Source organism: Pyxicephalus adspersus, chromosome 2 (genome assembly GCF_032062135.1).
Source record: "Pyxicephalus adspersus chromosome 2, UCB_Pads_2.0, whole genome shotgun sequence".
Taxonomy (NCBI): Eukaryota; Metazoa; Chordata; class Amphibia; order Anura; family Pyxicephalidae; genus Pyxicephalus; species Pyxicephalus adspersus.
The window spans coordinates 159,320,790-159,340,469 of NC_092859.1; the positions used below are offsets into that span (position 1 = coordinate 159,320,790).

The window sequence follows — 19,680 nt, forward strand, 5'->3', positions numbered from 1 at the left end:
GGTGGGTGGTGACCTATTGGTGGGTAGTGACTTGTTGGGTGGTGGTGACTTGTTGGTGGGTGGTGACTTGGTGGTGGGTGGTGACCTATTAGTGGGTAGTGACTTGTTGGCTGATGGTGACTTGTTGGGTGGTGGTGACTTGTTGGCTGATGGTGACTTTTTGGGTGGTGGTGACTTGTTGGTAGATGGTGACTTGGTGGGTGGTGACTTGGTGGTGGGTGGAGACTTGTTGGATGGTGGTGACTTGTTGGTGGGTGGTGATTTATTGGGTGACGGTGACTTGTTGGTGGGTGGTGACTTGTTGGTGGGTGGTGAGCTTCTGGCATTATTATGGCACAGACTTACCTGTGTGGAGCTGCCCTGTATTAGGTCCAGAATTCGGTAATTTCCATGTTCCACGGCGGACTTCCAAGAACTGAGCGATCCTCTTCAGCTATTGGACAGCCGCTGATGATGTAATTCTCATGCATGCCATGTGCAGGAGTTGCATTGTTCCTGCGCCATGCATCATAGAGCTAAAGCAAAAAGCCACCAAGAGCCAGAGATTTATTATACAGATAAATTAATCCTTGTGTGTCCATATTTATCATTACAAGTCTCTTTGTTTTGGCACTCGGAGAGAATTGTGCAGCACTAATGATACCGAGAGCATGAAGAGCACCTGTCACTGCAAACCAAACGCTGCACTTTCGTGTTATTCTTTGTTTGCTCATTTCATTTTTTTCTCATACAGATAAGAAATTTCCAGTAAATGGTTTGCATTTCATACAATATAATTCCAGGCAATTGGCTGATCAGCTGCTGATACTGTCCATGAGATCTTCTACTTTCTCCTGATCTGTAACGCCCCCCCGGTCACTAAAAATGGTAAATAATTAAAGTCTATATAACTTCACACTTCACTTATTTGCTCCTTGTTGTATGTTGATTATACCATTGGGAGTATTCCATTCAATAAGTGCAAATATTCAGAAATTTAGAGCTGTCCTGTGCACACTTCCTGGGAATACAGTGGGAATGGGCAGTAGTTTATCAGAAGACACTGTGCAGGGCTGAAATCTGTGTTAGGGCTCAGATGTTGGGTGAAATTTCCTGGACCCTCAGAGGCAGTAAAGAAATAATGCACAGGGACAATGCGCATGTATTGCAGAATTTCCTGCAATTTTTTTATCATGTGGGTGGTGACTTGGGTGGCGGTGACTTGTTGGGTGGCGGTGACTTGGTGGGTGGGTACTTGGGTGGTGGTGACTTGGTGGTTGGTGATGACTTGGTGGTGGGTGGTGACTTGGGTGGCGATGACTTGTTGGGTGGGTAGTGACTTGTTGGTAGGTAGTGACTTGTTGGGTGGTGGTGACTTGTTGGGTGGTGGTGACTTGTTGGTGGGTGGAGACTTGTTGCAGGGTGGTTACTTGTTGGGTGGTGGTGACTTGGTGGTGGGTGGTGACTTGGGTGGCAGTGACTTGTTGGGTGGCGGTGACTTGTTGGTGGGTGGTTACTTAATGGGTGGCGGTGACTTGTTGGGTGGTGGTTACTTGTTGGATGGTGGTGACTTGCTGGGTGGTGGTGACTTGTTGGTGGGTGGTGAGTTGTTGGGTGGCGGTGACTTGATGGTGGGTGGTGACTTGTTGGTTGGCGGTGACTTGTTGGTGGGTAGTGACTTGTTGGCTGATGACTTGGTAGTGGGTGGTGGTGACTTGTTGGGTGGCGGTGACTTGGTGTGTGGTGATTTGTTGGTAGGTGGTGACTTGTTGGGTGGTGGTGACTTGTTGATGGGTGGTGACTTGTTGGTGGGTGGTGACTTGTTGGGTGGCGGTGACTTGTTGGTGGGTAGTGACTTGTTGGGTGGCGGTGACTTGTTGGGTGGTGATGACTTGTTGGTGGGTGGTGAGCTTCTGGCATTATTATACCTATGACTTACCTGTGTGGAGCTGCCCTGTATTAGGTCCAGAATCTGGTCATTTCCATGTTCCACTGTGGACTTCCAAGAACTGAGCGATGCTCTTCAGCTATTGGACAGCCACTGATGATGTAGTTCTCATTCATGCCATGCGCAGGGGTTGCATTGTTCCTGCGCCATGCATCATAGAGCTAAAGCAAAAAGCCACCAAGAGCCAGAGATTTATTATACAGATAAATTAATCCTTGTGTGTCTTTGTCATTTAGCTTCATCTCCTGGTGACTTTTTTGCTTTTTTGGGTTTAGTTCTGTAATTTTTAGTTTAATGGTTTAATTCTAACCACACCTGCAGGCAGCTGCGAGTGTTCTGAAATGCAGCGGACCACCCATAATCCTCTGCGGCGCGTTGCATGAGAACCGCTTTCTACAGCATTCAGCAAACGCTCCTGAACGTCCATTCCTCCTCCTCGCCACTCCCAGACACGGCAATTGGCACCGAGCACCCGGAGCGGGTCGGTTCTGCATTATTCTTCATCTCTTATGTGGTGAACGACAACACAAATAATCAAATTCAAGTTGAAGACAAATTGATACAAATAATATTTTACTGGCTGGCCGCCTTCCCAGAATAACATCAGAACAATATGAGTCCAAATGTGTCAACGTTCAGCCTAAATACATATTTATCATTACAAGTCTCTTTGTTTTGGCACTCGGAGAGAATTGTGCAGCACTAATGATACCGAGAGCATGAAGAGCACCTGTCACTGCAACCCAAACGCTGCACTTTGGTGTTATTCTTTGTTTGCTCATTTCATTTTTTCTCATACAGATAAGAAGTTTCCAGTAAATGGTTTGCATTTCATACAATATAATTCCAGGCAATTGACTGATCAGCTGCTAATCCATGGGATCTTCTACTTTCTTCTGATAGATCTGCAATGACCCCCCCCCCAACCCCCCACTAAAAATGGTAAATAATTAAAGTCTATATAACTTCACACTTCACTTATTTGCTCCTTTTTGGATGTTGATTATACCATTGGGAGTATTCCATTCAATAAGTGCAAATATTCAGAAATTCAGAGCTGTCCTGTGCACACTTCCTGGGAATACAGTGGGAATGGGCAGTAGTTTATCAGAAGACACCGAGCAGGGCTGACACTAAATGTGTGTTAGGGCTCAGATGTTGGGTGAATTTCCCTGGACCCTCAGAGGCAGTAAAGAAATAATGCACAGGGACAATGCGCATGTATTGCAGAATTTCCTGCATATTTTTTTTATCATTAATTTTAAAAGGCTGGAATGTCTTTCTTGCAGAGACCAATGTGCCCCCCTCAGGTATCATGTGATAACATGCCAAGGCAACAATGATTCTGAAGGGAAGGAGATGAAGGTGCCTGGTACAAGGCTGTCTCTCTTCCCCCCTGCATGGGTGATCTCTGAGCAGCGGATACCGGGCCTGCATGCTTGCTGCAGCTCAGGGGAAGGACGAGAGACAACCTTGCTGCTTCCAGGGTCAGAAAACATTTTGGGGTGCATTGCATTAGATGGGGCAGCAGGTTTGAGTATCATGACTTTGAGCTGGGCCCTAGGACCCAACAGATTTCCAGGGGCCCGGAATACAACCCTGAGGATAAGCAGGTCAGCCAATTCACAGGGAGGATACATACAGGCAATTAGTATCTAATTAGGATGGGGGGGGGGTATGCAAATGAGGTTAATTCCCTGTGCTAATTGCAATCCTTATCAATGACAGCAGGAGAGTTAAGAGGGGCAAAGCTGCTCCCCGGCCCAGGACCCCATTCTGCCTTGGGGTTTGTTCAGATGGGAGGTTAAACAAGCGGTTTCCTTGCAATAAACCAATTAGGAAAAGTGAAGGAACCCTTTAGAGACCATTGTCATTGAGAGAAAAAAGTGATGAGAAATCCAAAGTGTAACAAACTGTAACAGAGGCATTGGAGTCATTTAAAGGGGTTACTGATGAACTTCAGCTGTACAGGGGCAGCATCCATCCTTGTGGTGTGGCGCTATCTTGTGGTGAATCCTGGTACTGCAGCTCTAATTTCTCTTTTACTCAATATCTTTTATCTGACTTCTTTATAAACTTTTCAGCATTTGTGTTCTGAAAACAGTGATTGCCCCCTTTTAATTCCAATTGGCCAATTTTAATTCAACACCTGTTTGGAAAAATGTAACCCTATTTGCCTAATTTATAAAATGGGGAAAAGATTTTTTACAGAAAATAATGAATCAGCTTGCTTCTCTTTCTCCTATCACATTTATAAAGAAAATAGAAGCCAGTGAGGGAGGTTTTGCTTTTAGCTGGTTGCAGTCTGATTTCTCCAGGCATTTACTTGTATTAAATTGTTGTCTACTATGCACAGAGGTGTGACCTGATCAGTGTGCTGCTGCTCCTTTATTGTCCAATCAGGAGGATGGAGGTATGCTGTACCATAATGCTGCTGTTGCAGTGGAGGTTGCAGATCTTTTGCCTTGCACTAAATGCCAAGGCATGCAATGCTTCTATTATGTATATAAAGCATATTTTAATTGATTGGAATCTGATACCAACTCAAGTTTTCAATGCCAGTGCAGGTGAATTCTCAAATCTCAGCCTCTGGTGTCAGAAAAGTGCCGGAGGCTCGGTGGGCGACATTTTCACCATTTTTACATTGACAGACAGATATATAATAAATTCTATAAATCATGGACTTATTTTACAAAGCTTTAACACAAGGATAAACTATGTGACTGTAATTTTCTAAATCTCAGTGGACACTGCCTGAAGTAGATTTGTGAATTTTGAGCTTTGTGGTAATTTAGCTGTCATAGACAAAATGCATAAAAAAACTGATAAAAATAAATTGATATGTCTATTCACCTGGCAGCAGTAATGTACAATCACCCCTAGATGGCGCCAGTGCACTGGAAAATCTCTGAGTCTCTTTTTCTTGCACTGTGACACTCTGGGTTAGATGTTAGATTTGCACCCTGATTGGGGTTAATCCCTAGTGCCCCCTTGACGTACTAAAGCCAGGTTTGCATTGCTGGGGAGGATGACAATGTCACAAATGTCTTACACAATATAATAAATCTGCCCTGGCTGTGCCCCACAGTAGGGGATTAGGGATCAAGCCATGCTTATTGGGAATGCCCGCTATCATTGGATGAAATCATGGAGCCCCGTGGCCCTGGCAGTAAGTTGTAAACACAGCAGATTCAAGTTCCCATTGGAAAAAATAGATATTTTTGTGTTATATAGAACAGGTCCTCTACAAAGCCACAGCCAGCCTGAATTCTACCCATAATGCACCCTGCTGCCATCTCTTTCCCTGGCATATGATGCACCCAGCCAGTCATTGTGCCCATACTGCCCACCTATCTGTGCCAAATGTACCCACAATGGGAGGATCAAAATGCCCAGTGCAATGCAATGCCCAGTGAGCGGTGCCACCTTTTCATGGGCAGAATTCAGCGATTTGTTGTTCTTCTGTGGGATCATCTGGGCTGCCCCCTCCACTACAAGTACTCAATGAGCCTTGGACACCCGTGGCCCTGTTACTGGTTGCCCTCCATTGGCACACTTTGGTTGGCACTATCCATAGCATGCCAGGGACACCCCACATGATCGGCCATATTGGCATCATAATTTGGCCCTTGTCAGAGTCACTCAGATCCGATGCTTTGCCCATTTTTCCTGCTTGCAACTCATCACCTTCAAGAACTGACTGCCCACTCACTGCCCAATATATACCCCCCCACTAGGGGCCATTGTACCCAGATCACCAATCTCATCCCTTCCCCCGTCAATTGTTTCCTTTTTTGTGTCATCGCTGACCAGGAGTAGGGATGGCACTTTGCTGGGTCCTGCAATATTAAATTTATTTTTCCCCTAAATTGGGAATTTGGCTGTTGGCGAGCGTGCGGGGGAAGTTTTGTATTGCTCTGTCAAGAGAACCTGTCATTTCCTGTAATTGGACTCCCTATAAGATATCATACACGCACTGCAGATAAATGTTCATTAGCGGGGCCGATAAACGCTTCCAATATATAGAGTCATTCAGGGGGTGGTTGTTGTCACTGTGGCACGTTCATACATTGTGATGTTGAAGTTGGGGCCCCCAAAGCCTGAGCAGAGCGGGGGCAGAGCAGGAGGATGAGCTGCAGCCCCGAATATTGCGATGTTTCACCTTCATGGGAGCAGTGGTGCAGTTTTAGAATATTCTTACCCCCCCTGGTGATTCCCCCCCCCATGCCTTTGTTTGGTGAACCATGCAGTATTTTGGTATTTACCTTTTGTGTCTTTGAAAAGCGATCGATTACAAGGCTCAGACAATGCAAAGCATGACACAGATGTGTGCCGGGCCCCGGGGCCTCTAATTACCTGAGTTTAGCAGCAGGCACAGAAATCATCCAAACTCAATGAAGACAAATGACACCCGGCTCCGCTTAACCCCTCCTGTGCCGGGGCAGAAGGGGCCACTAATTCCCCCATTGCTGCAGATTGGCCTCCTATATTAAACCTTGGATTAGGGAAAGTGCTGGGGTTGCCTATAGCAACCGCTTACAATGTCGCCGATGGTTTCTGATTTAGGTAAAAGTTAACAGAATTCAAAAGGCAAATCCCTGAATTCCATTCCAATTCCAAACCACTCTCAGTTTTATCTTCCAGCCAGTTACTGCCATGCAGGACTGCGGCATCTGGTCACATGATCCTGTGCAGTGCACCCCATTTGTAGTGATTCTATAGTGACTGCCCAGGACTCTGCCATGAGGTGAGGAGGGCAAACTGATGCAGGTATATAGGGCAGGTACTCAGAGATGCCCCAACAATTGGCATACATCTGAAGACAAATTACCACTAAAAATAATAAATAAAAATTGTGTATAAAAAGGTAAATGACATGATCAGCGTTTCCAGTGTTGCCACTAGATGTCCTCCGTTGAATGCTCAGCATTATTCCACCCCCATTCTCTGATTCCAGGCCATTCTGGACCCACCATTAGCCTGTGACTGGACAGTGTCAGGAGAAGCAGCACAATGATCAGCCCTCTCTTATTCTGCTCTATCCTCCTATCAGCAGGCCTTGTGACGCCACATGATTGGCTGGTTTTACTGCTGGTTGCTCCACTGTGCAAGAAATACAAAAGATGGATGCCAGGCCCCATGGTATAGATCTGCAGCCTACAGTCACACTGGTAAGAACAGTACGGGATTGTTCTGGGAGCCATGGTCCGCCATCTTCCCCAGCAATTACCTATCCATGGCTATCACACCTACCAGTACCAGGAATGGGGTCACCGGTGGAGTGTTCATACCGTTCAATAAATAAACTGTATATAAAATAAAGGGTAAGGCGGGGAAGGGTTTGGTCTTCTATGAAATTTGTATTGCCAGTAATTGAGATTCCGGATTTCATATTATTTCCCATAATTCCCTGCACACAATAACGCTGGAAGGTGGAGGATCGTTCCCTGTGCTGATCGGGGATCTATAGATCTACACCGGGGGGGTCAAACTTAAATACACAGAGGGCCACATTTAAAAAACTTAGACAAAGTCGCGGGCCAACCTTGAAATTTATTGAGGAAATTTTCCCTTCTCATTAGATATAAAACCTTTTCATATGGAAACAAAGAGGTTTTACTTCACATTCAATCTGGAACAAGCTTATAATAGAGAAAGAGGCATAAAAAGTTTTTTTTTTTTTTTTATTTAGGAAAAAATCTTCTGCCTCTTTCTCTATTTGTAGCCGTCTGAGTTAAATTCCAATGGTAATCTTTCTGCACAGGCTAACAATAATAATAATAATATTCTATGAAAATCCAACCATTCACCTCCATGCCTTGGGGTAGCAAGGAAAAGCTGAGGGTGAGTGCTGGAAATGCCAGACGCGGCCAATGCGGAGCTAAATCTTATGAGTGGCCCGCCGCTGGAACTTCATCTTCATTGAAATTCCCGGCATTATTTGCATCTATAAAACAGTCCAATGCGGGGCCACACATAGGCAGAGAGCCCGCTGATCTATAGGGGCGAGTGATGCCGGGAATTGTAGTAGCTTCGCTATTTCAATGCAGTGGCGGGCCAGCTGCAGTTCATATTTAGGATTCCTTTGGGGGCCACAAAAAGGATGGTGGGGGCCAGATTTGGCCCCCGGGCCAGAGTTTGACACCCCTGATTTACACTGAGCTGTGAATGTGATGCTGGGATCAGAGAGATGATAGATCCTCATATAAAAGCTGCTCCTTCATTGTCCAATCAGCAGAACGAGGGAAACCATAATCCCATAGCAGAGGAATCTGCATCAATCAGCAAAGTACAGGAATTGTGTGATTGATATATTGATGAATTATTGATTGACAATGTCCGTTCCAATATATTTGCATCATTCAGATTTTATATCAAATCTGATGAAAATCTGTAAGAAATATTGTCCGGCGTGGAGTCAGCACAAGGTTTAGTTCTGCTTTAATAAGTTACCGTGACCTAAATCTGAAGAATCTGGAAATGAAGGGGAAATCAGATGAAATTCCCTTTTTTTTGGAATGTTCTAATTCAGACATTTACAGATTTTGTAACAATTTTCAGACAATAAACCATTCAGTGATCAGAGAGACATGTTTGTATCATAGGGTCACTGATAATAAATGATGGGATTGTAGTATAGGATGATGAGGTTGGTAATACAATGGATACCTTCCTGGGCTGCATTGGTAATACAATGGAATTGGTAATACAATGGATCATCATTTCTGTGTGATTGGTGGAAAGGACGGCTACACTAGAATGATTGACCAATCAGAATCCTTTATTAAGAGATCACCGGCCAGGTGTGAGGCCAAGAGATATTATAGGATACATGGCAGTGATTGCATAGCAATTTTGGCCATTTTAATTGTAAGGAAGCCTCACTTCACCTCCCATTCACAGATTTCTAAGTGTTAAGTTTCTAGATCGGCCCGGACGGGGGGGGGGGGGGGGTTAAGTGGTCGCCCCTCTTATGTGCAGCCAGAGAATTAGTAGATGGGATGAGGGCCAGAATGGATGAGTTCGGAGGGGATGAGGAGCAGAATGGATGAGGCGGAGGGAGCCAGCATGTCTGGAAGTTTGTTTACCTTTCTACCTGTCTCAGGTGAGGGCGGAGAGTGGACAGGTAGGAAAGTGACCAGTCTGTCTTCTCCTGAGCTCTTTGTTGTGTTAAAGGCCAATTACTTCCTATCCTGAGACTTGTGAACAGTGGAAAGAGAGTGATTAGGGAGATAAAGATAATTACTGAGAGTGATAATGTGCAGGGGAGAGGGTGATACACAAATTCTACACCTCACACAACATTCTGCCCTGCCCAGATCCCAGCACAGAGATAGAGAACTTATCTTAGGAAGTGCGCACTCATCACCACTTACTAATGCAATCAGGATCCATGGCTTTATTTACTGACACATTCCTGCAGGGAGCTAATCCTGCATTTTGGGTGTTAAAGATGCAGAAAGCTTTGCTGGAGAAGTCTGCAGATTGGCTGGTAAAACCGGGCACGATCTGGCACCTCGATAAAACTTTTGCCAAGGCAGCAATACTATGAGGATGGAATGGTGTCAGCCCTGCCCAGTGCTTTTTACTAAACCATCTCAGCATTATAATAGTGAATTATTGAATAGACTGAGATAAGAATTAGGAGAGCTCTTTGGGATAACAAAAGAAAGCTCAGCATTTCTGACAAAACAGACAAAACAGCAACAGTTATGCAATGGGATATTTATCATTCTATTAATGGTATACTGAGAGTAAAGATTAAATATTAAATAAATGGATAAGCAGACTTAAAGGGAACAAATACGAACATTCATTGTCAGATTACTTTTTTAATTTTTGGTAAAACTCCAAGAAGAAACAAAAACTTCCAATCCTTTAAAAAGCTTTAAAAATACTTTTTGGCTGGAGATTCATTTTGTGATTTAAGAAAGATTTTTAGTTGTGTACAACCACAGATGTTTCAAGTTGAAATCATTCCCAAATATTATGTAATTTATGAATGTTTATAAAGTGGAATCAATATTTTATTTTTATATCCAAAATAGAGAACAATAATATTTTTAATATATTGATATACAAAGTAAACTTGTTATTTCTTTTCATTTGTAGAATATTTTATTTTTCTTTGCAAAGTAAAAAAATACAAATATTACAGAAATGAAAAAAAGAGAACTTTCTGCTTTCTTTGCGGATACATTTCTAAATCTAAAAGATTTTCAAGATATAGTTGAAGGTTTCCAATATATTAATATCATTATGAAAGAAACATTTCAGATTATGTCTTTAATGGCTTTTTTATTTTTGGTTTTATTGCATTTTAATAAATCTGGGAAACCTCACACAAGCAACCCAGGTAAGCAACAGATTTATTGTAATGAAATGCAATGTTATGAGTTTATTGTTTTAAATTAAATAATACAAATTGTGATGACATTTTTGAAAGACTGTAGGATTTTTTTTTATTTTTGTAAATATTAATTAAAAAGCTCATCTTGATTGGCCATTATATGTATGGGGCACAATGACAATTTGGGTTTTGGTGCCTTTGGATGACAATTTCTATAAAAGCAGAGCAATCTGTTTATGTATCTGTGAATATGATGCCAGAGTACAGATTACATTTTTATGTTATTATTCCTGAAGATCAGAAAACTGCTACTAAATGTGTCCACGTTATAATGGAATGATTATTACTAAGAGTACAAGTCTGATATTTAGTTCTGAGTTGGAATCTTCAGCCTTTATGGATTTATAGAAAAATATATTTGGGTGAGGTTGCGTGTTCATTGTTTTTGTCTGTCATTTGTAACCCCTATTTAATGTACAGCACTGTATAATATGTTGGCGCCATATAAATCCTGTTTATTAATAATGATAATAATATTAATAAACTGACTGTCCAAAAATGATATCATTAATGTGGAGAGCTGACCCTGAGCTTCGGTTTCAGCAAAGTTCTGTTGATACAGAAGGCGAATTTAGGGTTTGGTGGGTTTTAGGGATAGACTGGGATTTCAGTTACTGCTGGGAATTACAGAAATTCCCTTTTAACTCCTAAATCTAATCCTAACCCTTCATTAGCCTCATTATTTTATTTTTAACCAGAAAAAACTGTGAAAAAAAGTAAAAGACAGAAAATCTTAAGTAATTGCACATACACTCAGCAAGCTAATGCCAGCTTTACCAGCGAACTGTCGCCTGATTTTTTTTACTGGGTCAGTTAAGCCGTTGTGTAAAAATAACCAATTTGGAAGTGACACATGCTTTAAAAATGAAAATAAAACTTTAGTTGGTGTGATTTACTAAAGGAAAAAAAAATATGAGTTAAACCCAATAGCTCTGAAACCAGTAAAACAGACAACTAATTGAAGAGCTTTAGCACTCTGCAGGAGGTGTGCAAGACTTCTGCAGAGAGGCCACTGCTTTGCACTCACAGAGGACAGTTGATAAGTAAAATGTATTAATTTAATTGAAATTGTACCTTCAAGGTTTACTATATTGAATGTTTTCTTCACACATAACTAGATATTCCAAAATGAAGGTTCACCTTATAGGTTATATTTAAAAAAACTTTAGTATGCTTATATAATTTGTTTTGCAAAGCTTCTCTACTTCTCTACCTTTGGTGACTGCAACCTTCAGGAAATGATCATTTTGGTGTTCAGTGATCCCAGTGTAGTGAATTGATTTGGCTACAAGTTCGTGTAATGGAAACCCAACCTCCCCCGCAGTAATGATTCTATTATCTCGGCAGTTCCTGAGTCTCTGTTTGGTGGTTTTATATTATATTACCTTTCACTTTGCATTTTTGTTACATTTCATTAAACATAAAACACATAAAATATAGATGGGAGCCATCACAGACAATATTTCTGCATTTTTATCTCGTGTGCTTTATTTGTAGCATTGTAGATGAAAGTTGACATCAAAGTATCTGACATGGAGATAAAGGAATTTCATTGAAATGATGAATTTAATACAGAAATGACCAAATCTACCTGGAAATGGATTTACTGCTTGTAAAAAAAAATGTAATATACAAAAGTGTGCAGCAAATCCAAAGCAGTGCAAAGTCCAAATATCAATGCCAACCAATCAGATCTCATAGGTCATCAAAAGATCAATTCTGATTGGTTGGTATGGAATTCTACACTTTATTATTATTTGTCTCTATAGTGAGACGTCTAATCTAAGAACAAATTATTTATCACATCATGGAGGTTCCATAGAAAGTGACGGACTGAGAAGATCCGCTCACAGCTCCGATTATCTGCATTTACCCCTCTTTGGGGCTCTGATATAAAATCTATTTACAAGCAATAAACCATTTATTTAACAAAACAATATTTACAAAATTGTATTTACAAATCATTTCCTTTATTCAGAATAATTGAATGTGTTGATCCTTGCGGTAATTGTTTCCTTTTATTCGGTATCCATGTTATTATTCCAATATATGAGATTATTTTACAGACAGGAGATTGCAGAGTTATTGGAATATTTGCCCATTGTTGGGATGTTTTTGTGGCTGGCGTATTACCGGCCAGGTATTAGCGGTTCCGGAGACACCAAATCTACCTCCCAATTCACGTTGCTTTTCTTTTACGTGCAGCAGATTTGCAAATAATTTTTGGTTTTTATTAAAGACTGGGATATGAGACCAGAAAACTCAGCAAAGATTCGGTATCTGAGGGGTAAAATCTGATCACATCCCTTTGGTCACCATAAAACAGGCCTGTGGTCTCACCAAGTCCCATCCAGCAGAACCCCCTGGCATTAACAATCCATCTTGCCATCCAGAGATGCCAAGGTAAGGCCCATTGTGACTTCATGTGGGTATATGGTGCCCAGATCTATTCACCAAGCTCTGATACCAGTCAGAGAAGGCTGTAGATGTCCCTGCTGGGCACTGCCAGGGATGGGTGCGATGTTCATACTGACCAGCTGTACAGATGGTGTGCCCACTGGTGGCACCATAGGGGCTCCTGTGTAGTAAGGATTGCTGCTGTATCCACCAAAACAAACCGGGTAAGGGTATGAACTGGCATTGGCACCATAATTGGTATGAAATGTCTGATTCCCAGCCAAGCAAGGCTTCCCATCCCTGACTAAGACTGGCACTGCCACCCTGCGAGGTGGAGGAGGGTGCCCTGCCAGCTCCAAAGACCGGTCTTGTCTCTGCCTCTTGCACTTGTATCTTCTGTTCTGGAACCAGATCTTCACTTGGGTGGAGGTCAGCTTGAGAATTGATGCCAGTTGCTCCCGCTCAGGGGCAGAGAGGTACTTCTGCTGCTTGAACCTTCTCTCCAACTCATACACCTGGACCTGGGAGAACAGAACCCGGGGCTTCCTCCTCTGTCTGTGCTGGGGACGATCTGGGGGGACACCCCGCCTGGGCACCTCAAGACTTCCCCCCGCACCTGGAAGAAAAATAATAAGAATTTTAATAATTGTAACACAAAAATGTAGGAGAAGAGCAGCGATATTTATATTGTCACAATGAATAGAGTTTAGGCTGTTCACATAGCAAAGTGATATAACACTGCAAGGAATCATTCACATAACTTAGCAAATGTGGTGAAAAGTCTCCTTACAATATAACCCCTGAGGAAATATGAAATAAACCTTATTTTTACCAGAATGTAACTGGATGGCTAAAGTCAGCAGAGATTCAATTTATTACTTATACTATACTTATAATATAATTATACTTTTACAACTTATACTCAGCAAAATCGAATTTTACAGAATTTTACAAAATCTTTTACAGAAATATAATTTACTTTTCTAAGTGAACAGCACAAAATTCTTAGTAAATCAACCCAAAATATCTTAAATTACAAATGAATCTAATCTTTATTTCAGTCCACTGAGAGAAATATTATTAAATTATTATTATTTTTATATTATATCATTTCTTTGTTAATATGTTTTACAGTTATTTATATTTTTATACAAAGTACAAGCACATACAGCTTTCGGAGGCTATTAAATCATTTTATTATTACCAATACAATTAAATTTACCTAATTACTTTATTACAATCTATTTGCTGGATTCCTTAGTTATGGCAACACTCCAAGTATATTTGGATTTGTGGAATTGTCTGGGTATTTATCTTGGATTCTTCCCAAATACCCTGAGAGATAATTGTAACTTGGGGCGAAAACAATTCACCATATCCAATCGGTGTTAAAAGTCCTCAAAATCATTCATAATCAAACATAAACATTTAGGGGCCTATTGTTAATTTGAGGGAACAAGGAGGGAATCTCTTTCTATATTTTTATTATACCCCCCACCCAATGCTCCTCCAACCTGAACTGAAGTTAGAACTATTCTAGTAAATCTGTATATTCAGCTGTATACAAATAAATATATATACTGTGTTATAAATCATCATTGGTAAATCATTTGATAGATCCACACAAATCATGTTTTATATTTTTAGTTTTTGACAATATGTTGATCATTGAATTTAAGCTAACATTATTACAATTCTAATATATATATATGTAAAGAACTCAACCATTACATTTTGTTTTTTAATAGTATTTAACAATTCATAATTAATTATATATCCAACATAATTATATATATATATTTATATATATATATATATATATATACATATATATAAATTTTCATATGTATAAATATATATATATATTATATTAATATATATAAATATGTTGATTATAGTAATTATTGGGTATTTGGTAAATAGTATTAAAAAACGAAATGTAAGGTTGAGTTCTTTGATCACATATAAATAATATAAATAATAAAAAATATAAATATATTTGGTGAAAAGAGAAGATCGGTGTAAGATCTGCAGATTACTCATAGATGTAATTGTAATTTCTCTTCAGTTACACATTTACCATACAGATAAAAAGACAGAAATATCTAATATACCTTAAGGAACTCATAGATAATCATTGTTATACCTCACCTATTGTTGCAAATAAAATAAATCACATTTTAAATCTCACATTGCTTTTACATGATTGTTCTAGAAGAACATTAAATAATAAATATATTTTTGTAGGATTTAGTTTGACTTTAATAGCGAGCAGCAAATGTTAGTAATCTGTTTTCTGTATCTGTAGGATGAAATTTATTTCCTTACTGACTGAGTTTTTAACAAAATTAACATATAGTAACAAAATTGCTAATAAAATCCCTATTTAATGTACAGCGCTGCGTAATATGTTGGCGCTATATAAATCCTGTTTAATAATAATAATAATCTTTCATAAATCCGGGTCTATGTATCAACCCAAAATGATGAGAAGACACGATCACCCAATGCAAACCACCTGCCACGTACCAGAACGGATAACTGGGGGAAAAGGGGGTCACTGCCAATGCGGCTTCTTTAATCATCAGTTTTATGGGATCATTTAGATTTTTTTGCACGTGCATCTGACCTGCAGCTGAGCTGCTCCAAGCTGCTTCTGCATTCCCATAGACTCGTACAGGGAAAAAAAAGTTCTGAGGAAAGAATAATCTGTCACTTAATGCCACATTCTATGTTTGCAGTTCTGTAGTAGATGTACAAACCCAGATCGGGATCATTGTCTTATTTATGTATAGCTATTAGGATAGTTGGAACATTCTGGATCTCCGGCCAATCAGTCTCTAAGCCACGGGAAAACTCTGAAATTAAACTTTAGTTTTGGTGTGTATGAGCCTCCATTTCCCCCAATCCACCTTTACTATTCCCATTCCCAGGCTCACTGATTTCAGAAAGATTTGTTTGTCCGTATTTAGAACTTCTTCCCATTATATGGAATTCATGTCTTGTGCTTTGTGTTAATGCAAGCATTCCCTAATAGATTGTAAGCTCCTCAGGGCAGGGTCCTCTCCTCCTCCTGTGTCACTGCCTGTCATTTGTAACCCCTATTTAATGTACAGCGCTGCATAATATGTTGCCACTATATAAACCTTTTTTTAATTTTAAACCATTTTATTTATTGTTCAAACAAATAACAGAGGAATTTGTAAACCATCAATTACAACATAACAGAAAATATCAGCAGAAGTGAATCAGCATACCATATACTAACAAATAACAATACTGAGATACCGACATTAACTGAACAATTATCGTGCAGTTACATTCAGGTAAATAAATTATAAACCCTTTTTATAATAATAATAATAATAATAATAAACAAGTTCATGCAATGCATGCGGTGGCACAGGCTCTCAGTCTCACTCTTCCCCAATTCTGGGGATGTTGCTGGATGAAGATCTCAGTGATTTCCTATTATTGCATATTGTAACCATTTCCCAGCTACACCTAGCATTGTGGAGTTTAGGATTGAGATCCCCCCCCCTCTCCATTCCAATCCAGTGTTTGTTGGGTTTTTGCTGCAGGACAATCAGTGTTTGCTTTTCTTATCAGACAGCTCCTTGTAATGTGACAGCTCAGTGAGGAGATCAGCAGCTGACAGCTAATCCTGACCCAGCATCCATTAGGAGAGAGATAAGAAGCGGAAGACATCCCTGGACCACCCTCTGCACACTGCACATGCAAAAAATAAAAATGTTTCTTATACTCGGATCCTTTGTTGATGGAGAATCTTTGTTTTAGATCTTAGATTGAAGGAGACATTACAGAATGTATGATATATCTCTGCTTGGGTCTCGGACTCACCATGTATGCCCCTTGGCTGTGTTACCTGGACTCACCTTTCCAGACCCTTGGTGTCTTCCCAAGCCATTGTCCTTTCCTCATGCCCTGTCTGTCTAGGGGGTTCCCTGGGCACTTGTCAAACCCCATGCCCGGCTGCTGGGCACCATCCATTTACATATTAAAGGGGAAACCAAGTGCTGAGATGGCACAACTCACCTAAGGCTTGGCGGGGGTTCTTCTTTTTGGTGAAGACTACAGAATCTGATTGGGGAATCAGCGCCTGGGCAAAGAACTGGCACTCAACCAGGGGCCCTACATTGCCATCACGTTTTTGGGTTGTGGAAGTGATATACATATAGCAGTACTGGAAAAACTATGAGAGGGAGCCATGCCCATGCCCATTTAATTCTACAATCTCTGGTCTATGGTGGGCTTTGTACCCCTGAGGAATGTTTAAAATATTCTTCGGAAATGTCATATATTTCTGTTATATGTTATAAGAAATAATTTAAAAAAAAATAATCTTTAGATGGCAGGAAACTGTTGATGTAACCAGTAGTGTTGGTGTTGGAATTCGGGTTGTCCTAATATTCGACCCGAATATGGCTTTTTGAATTTGGATAGACAAAAAAAAATAGATAGATAGATAGATAAAAAAAAATAAAAAAATGAATGTTAAAGTAATTAATTGAATGTGTGTGATTTGTTTAACTAACCTTTATTTTTGTAGAGGTTATCCCACAATGACAGGATGATTCCCACCTGTCCTGTCAGTGTGGGCTCCCCGGCCACTAGAGGTTAATTGAGGACAAGTCTCCCCAGCTCAAGCATCATCAGGATTTTCCTTTCCCCAGCCAATCACAGAGCACTAGAGGTGAATGAATGGGGAGACTTGTTCTCATTCAGCATCTAGTGCCGGGGATCTTCTCAATGAATGTGGCCATGGCAGTGTGCTATTCCCGGCACTATTCTCAACAAGTCTCCCCATTAAAAACCTCTAGTGCTTTCTGATTGGCTGGGGAAAGCTTACCTCAGCCAATCAGGGAGCACTATCCCTTATCCTGAATAGAGTTTCTCTATCCAGGAACACATACAACTAGTAAAGGGCTGCAAGAGCAATCAGGGGAGGGGAGCTGTCAGCTCTGCTCCCCTGATTGCTCTTGCAGTTCTTCACACTCCCGAAAAACAACCTGAATTTTCCCACCATTGACTTTAATGGTGTTCCAATTCGACAATATCCCCCTATTCCATTGAATAGCTGTTTAATCGAATAGTGAGATATTTAACCAACACTAGTAACCAGTGAATGGGAAAATGCCCTTAATTGCCCATTGGTTGCAAGTGTGGTCAGAATGGCACCATCAAAGCTGAGAGATAATTGGTGCCATGCAGCTGGCTTTGCCAAGTGGTGTTGGCCCTGAACCCATGTAGGTCTCATCCTCTGGGACGTCAATCAGCCACAAGACCAGGAATTCCTGGTTTCATGGAACTAATCCAAAGGGTGATGGGTAGAAAACAAGCGGTGGGTGAAGTTAGTAGGTGGCATATACAGGTGTAGCCTGGGCATGACTTTGTATTTCTGCATGAGATGATGCCAGGTCAGTAACTGGTCGGAGTCTCCTGTGTGGCCCTATCTTCCATCATGATCTGGCCATAGATATTAAAGCTCTTCATTGTTAGTTGGACCTGCACCAGATTTGGCCATGCCTATCCATCGGGTTTTGCACTAAATGTATCCAGATTCCAAGGAGGGAACGGGGGAAAAGCTCCTTAGCAGAGGCCATCGGACCCGCTTAATATTTTTGGTCTCCTCCAGATGCTCCTCACCCTCATAGATGGGCCCATTGTTCTCCAGACCCGTCAGAATCGCGGTTATCTGGCACTGGGTGTCATCGTTCCTCCAGACAGACGACGTGTTATGACAAGAAGGAAGACCCTGCCAATCCAACGTCATCCGCCATGATTAGGGGACGTGTGGTACCCAGACCTTTATCTGGTGGGCCATCCTCACCATGGACATCCATCTCCATTAAAATTCCCCTGCGGTGCTGCTTCTCCTGCTGTTTGTTGATGGAGGTGACAGAATGGAGCCAGTCACAGATACCAATCCGGGAAATATGGGACAGCTTCCCGCCAGACTAAACAAAGCCAGGCTGAGGGGCGGCAGGGATTTGAACTTCAGAATTGACTACTGTCCGTTTGTGGGGTCACCGGGCCATACGAGACGATCATGGTCACCTGGGGGAGGGTGTGATCCAGCGGGGATCGGGCTGAAGTCATCATGCCAGGGTTCACCAAATTTTACTTGTGCACTTAATTAAGGGGCCCTGCTGTTCTGTATTGGCATGGGGGGCCACAGGTGTATTTTGGACATATTAATTTTCAGCCCCTTTATGACGGGAAGATGTCCAGGCTAGGGGGCATTTAATACCCACAGGACCCAATTGGGTATTCAGAGGCTGACTGAGTAATGAAGCGTGTTCACTTAACATAGTGAATGTTCACTTAGCTGTGTGAATGAGGTGAAGTCATTTATAAATTCAAACTTCATTTACCTTGGTGACCCCATTCCTAAACTCATTCCTGTTGTAGGGTGAAAGCATTCCAGGTCTGTCTTCCTGGATAGTGGAGACTACAGGTAGCCATGCTAATGCCCATTGCACAGCTATGTTCCACCGTTGTCACCAGGAAGTCGGTCTGGAGTAATGATGTGCAGACAATAGGAGGGCATGTAGACAGGAAGTGGATGAAAGAGATTGAAAGTGATCAGCAGGATGGAGATGCAAGCAAGTGAAAATGGTATAAAAAGATGGAAATTGGTTCTGATTCTCAGGATCATCAATTTAATGTGGGAATCTTCTTCAATCCTCATGGTGGGCTTTAGTGATGGGTGAATGTTAGTGGGTGTTGTCACATTCATTTGTGAATTTCTGTGTTTTATATACCCTGACTGACCCCCTAATTAGTTTTATTAATTTCCTATTTCCCTTTCATTATTATTATTATTAATAACCAGGATTTATATAGCACCAACATATTACGCAGCGCTGTACATTGAATAGGGGTTGCAAATGACAGACAGATACAGACAGAGGTCTGAGGTCTA

At 41.2% G+C, this 19,680-nt stretch overlaps 1 protein-coding gene across 1 annotated transcript; it reads right to left on the reverse strand.

The window, feature by feature from the left end:
- Window positions 1-12,787: 12,787 nt before the first annotated feature.
- On the reverse strand, window positions 12,788-16,721 carry LOC140322604 (homeobox protein Nkx-2.6-like). The gene is made up of 2 exons (XM_072399154.1): window positions 16,631-16,721; window positions 12,788-13,350 (listed from the first exon to the last, which is right to left on the reverse strand). The coding sequence occupies exons 1-2, from the start codon at window positions 16,719-16,721 to the stop codon at window positions 12,788-12,790; spliced, it is 654 nt and encodes a 217-aa protein (XP_072255255.1).
- Window positions 16,722-19,680: the final 2,959 nt, after the last annotated feature.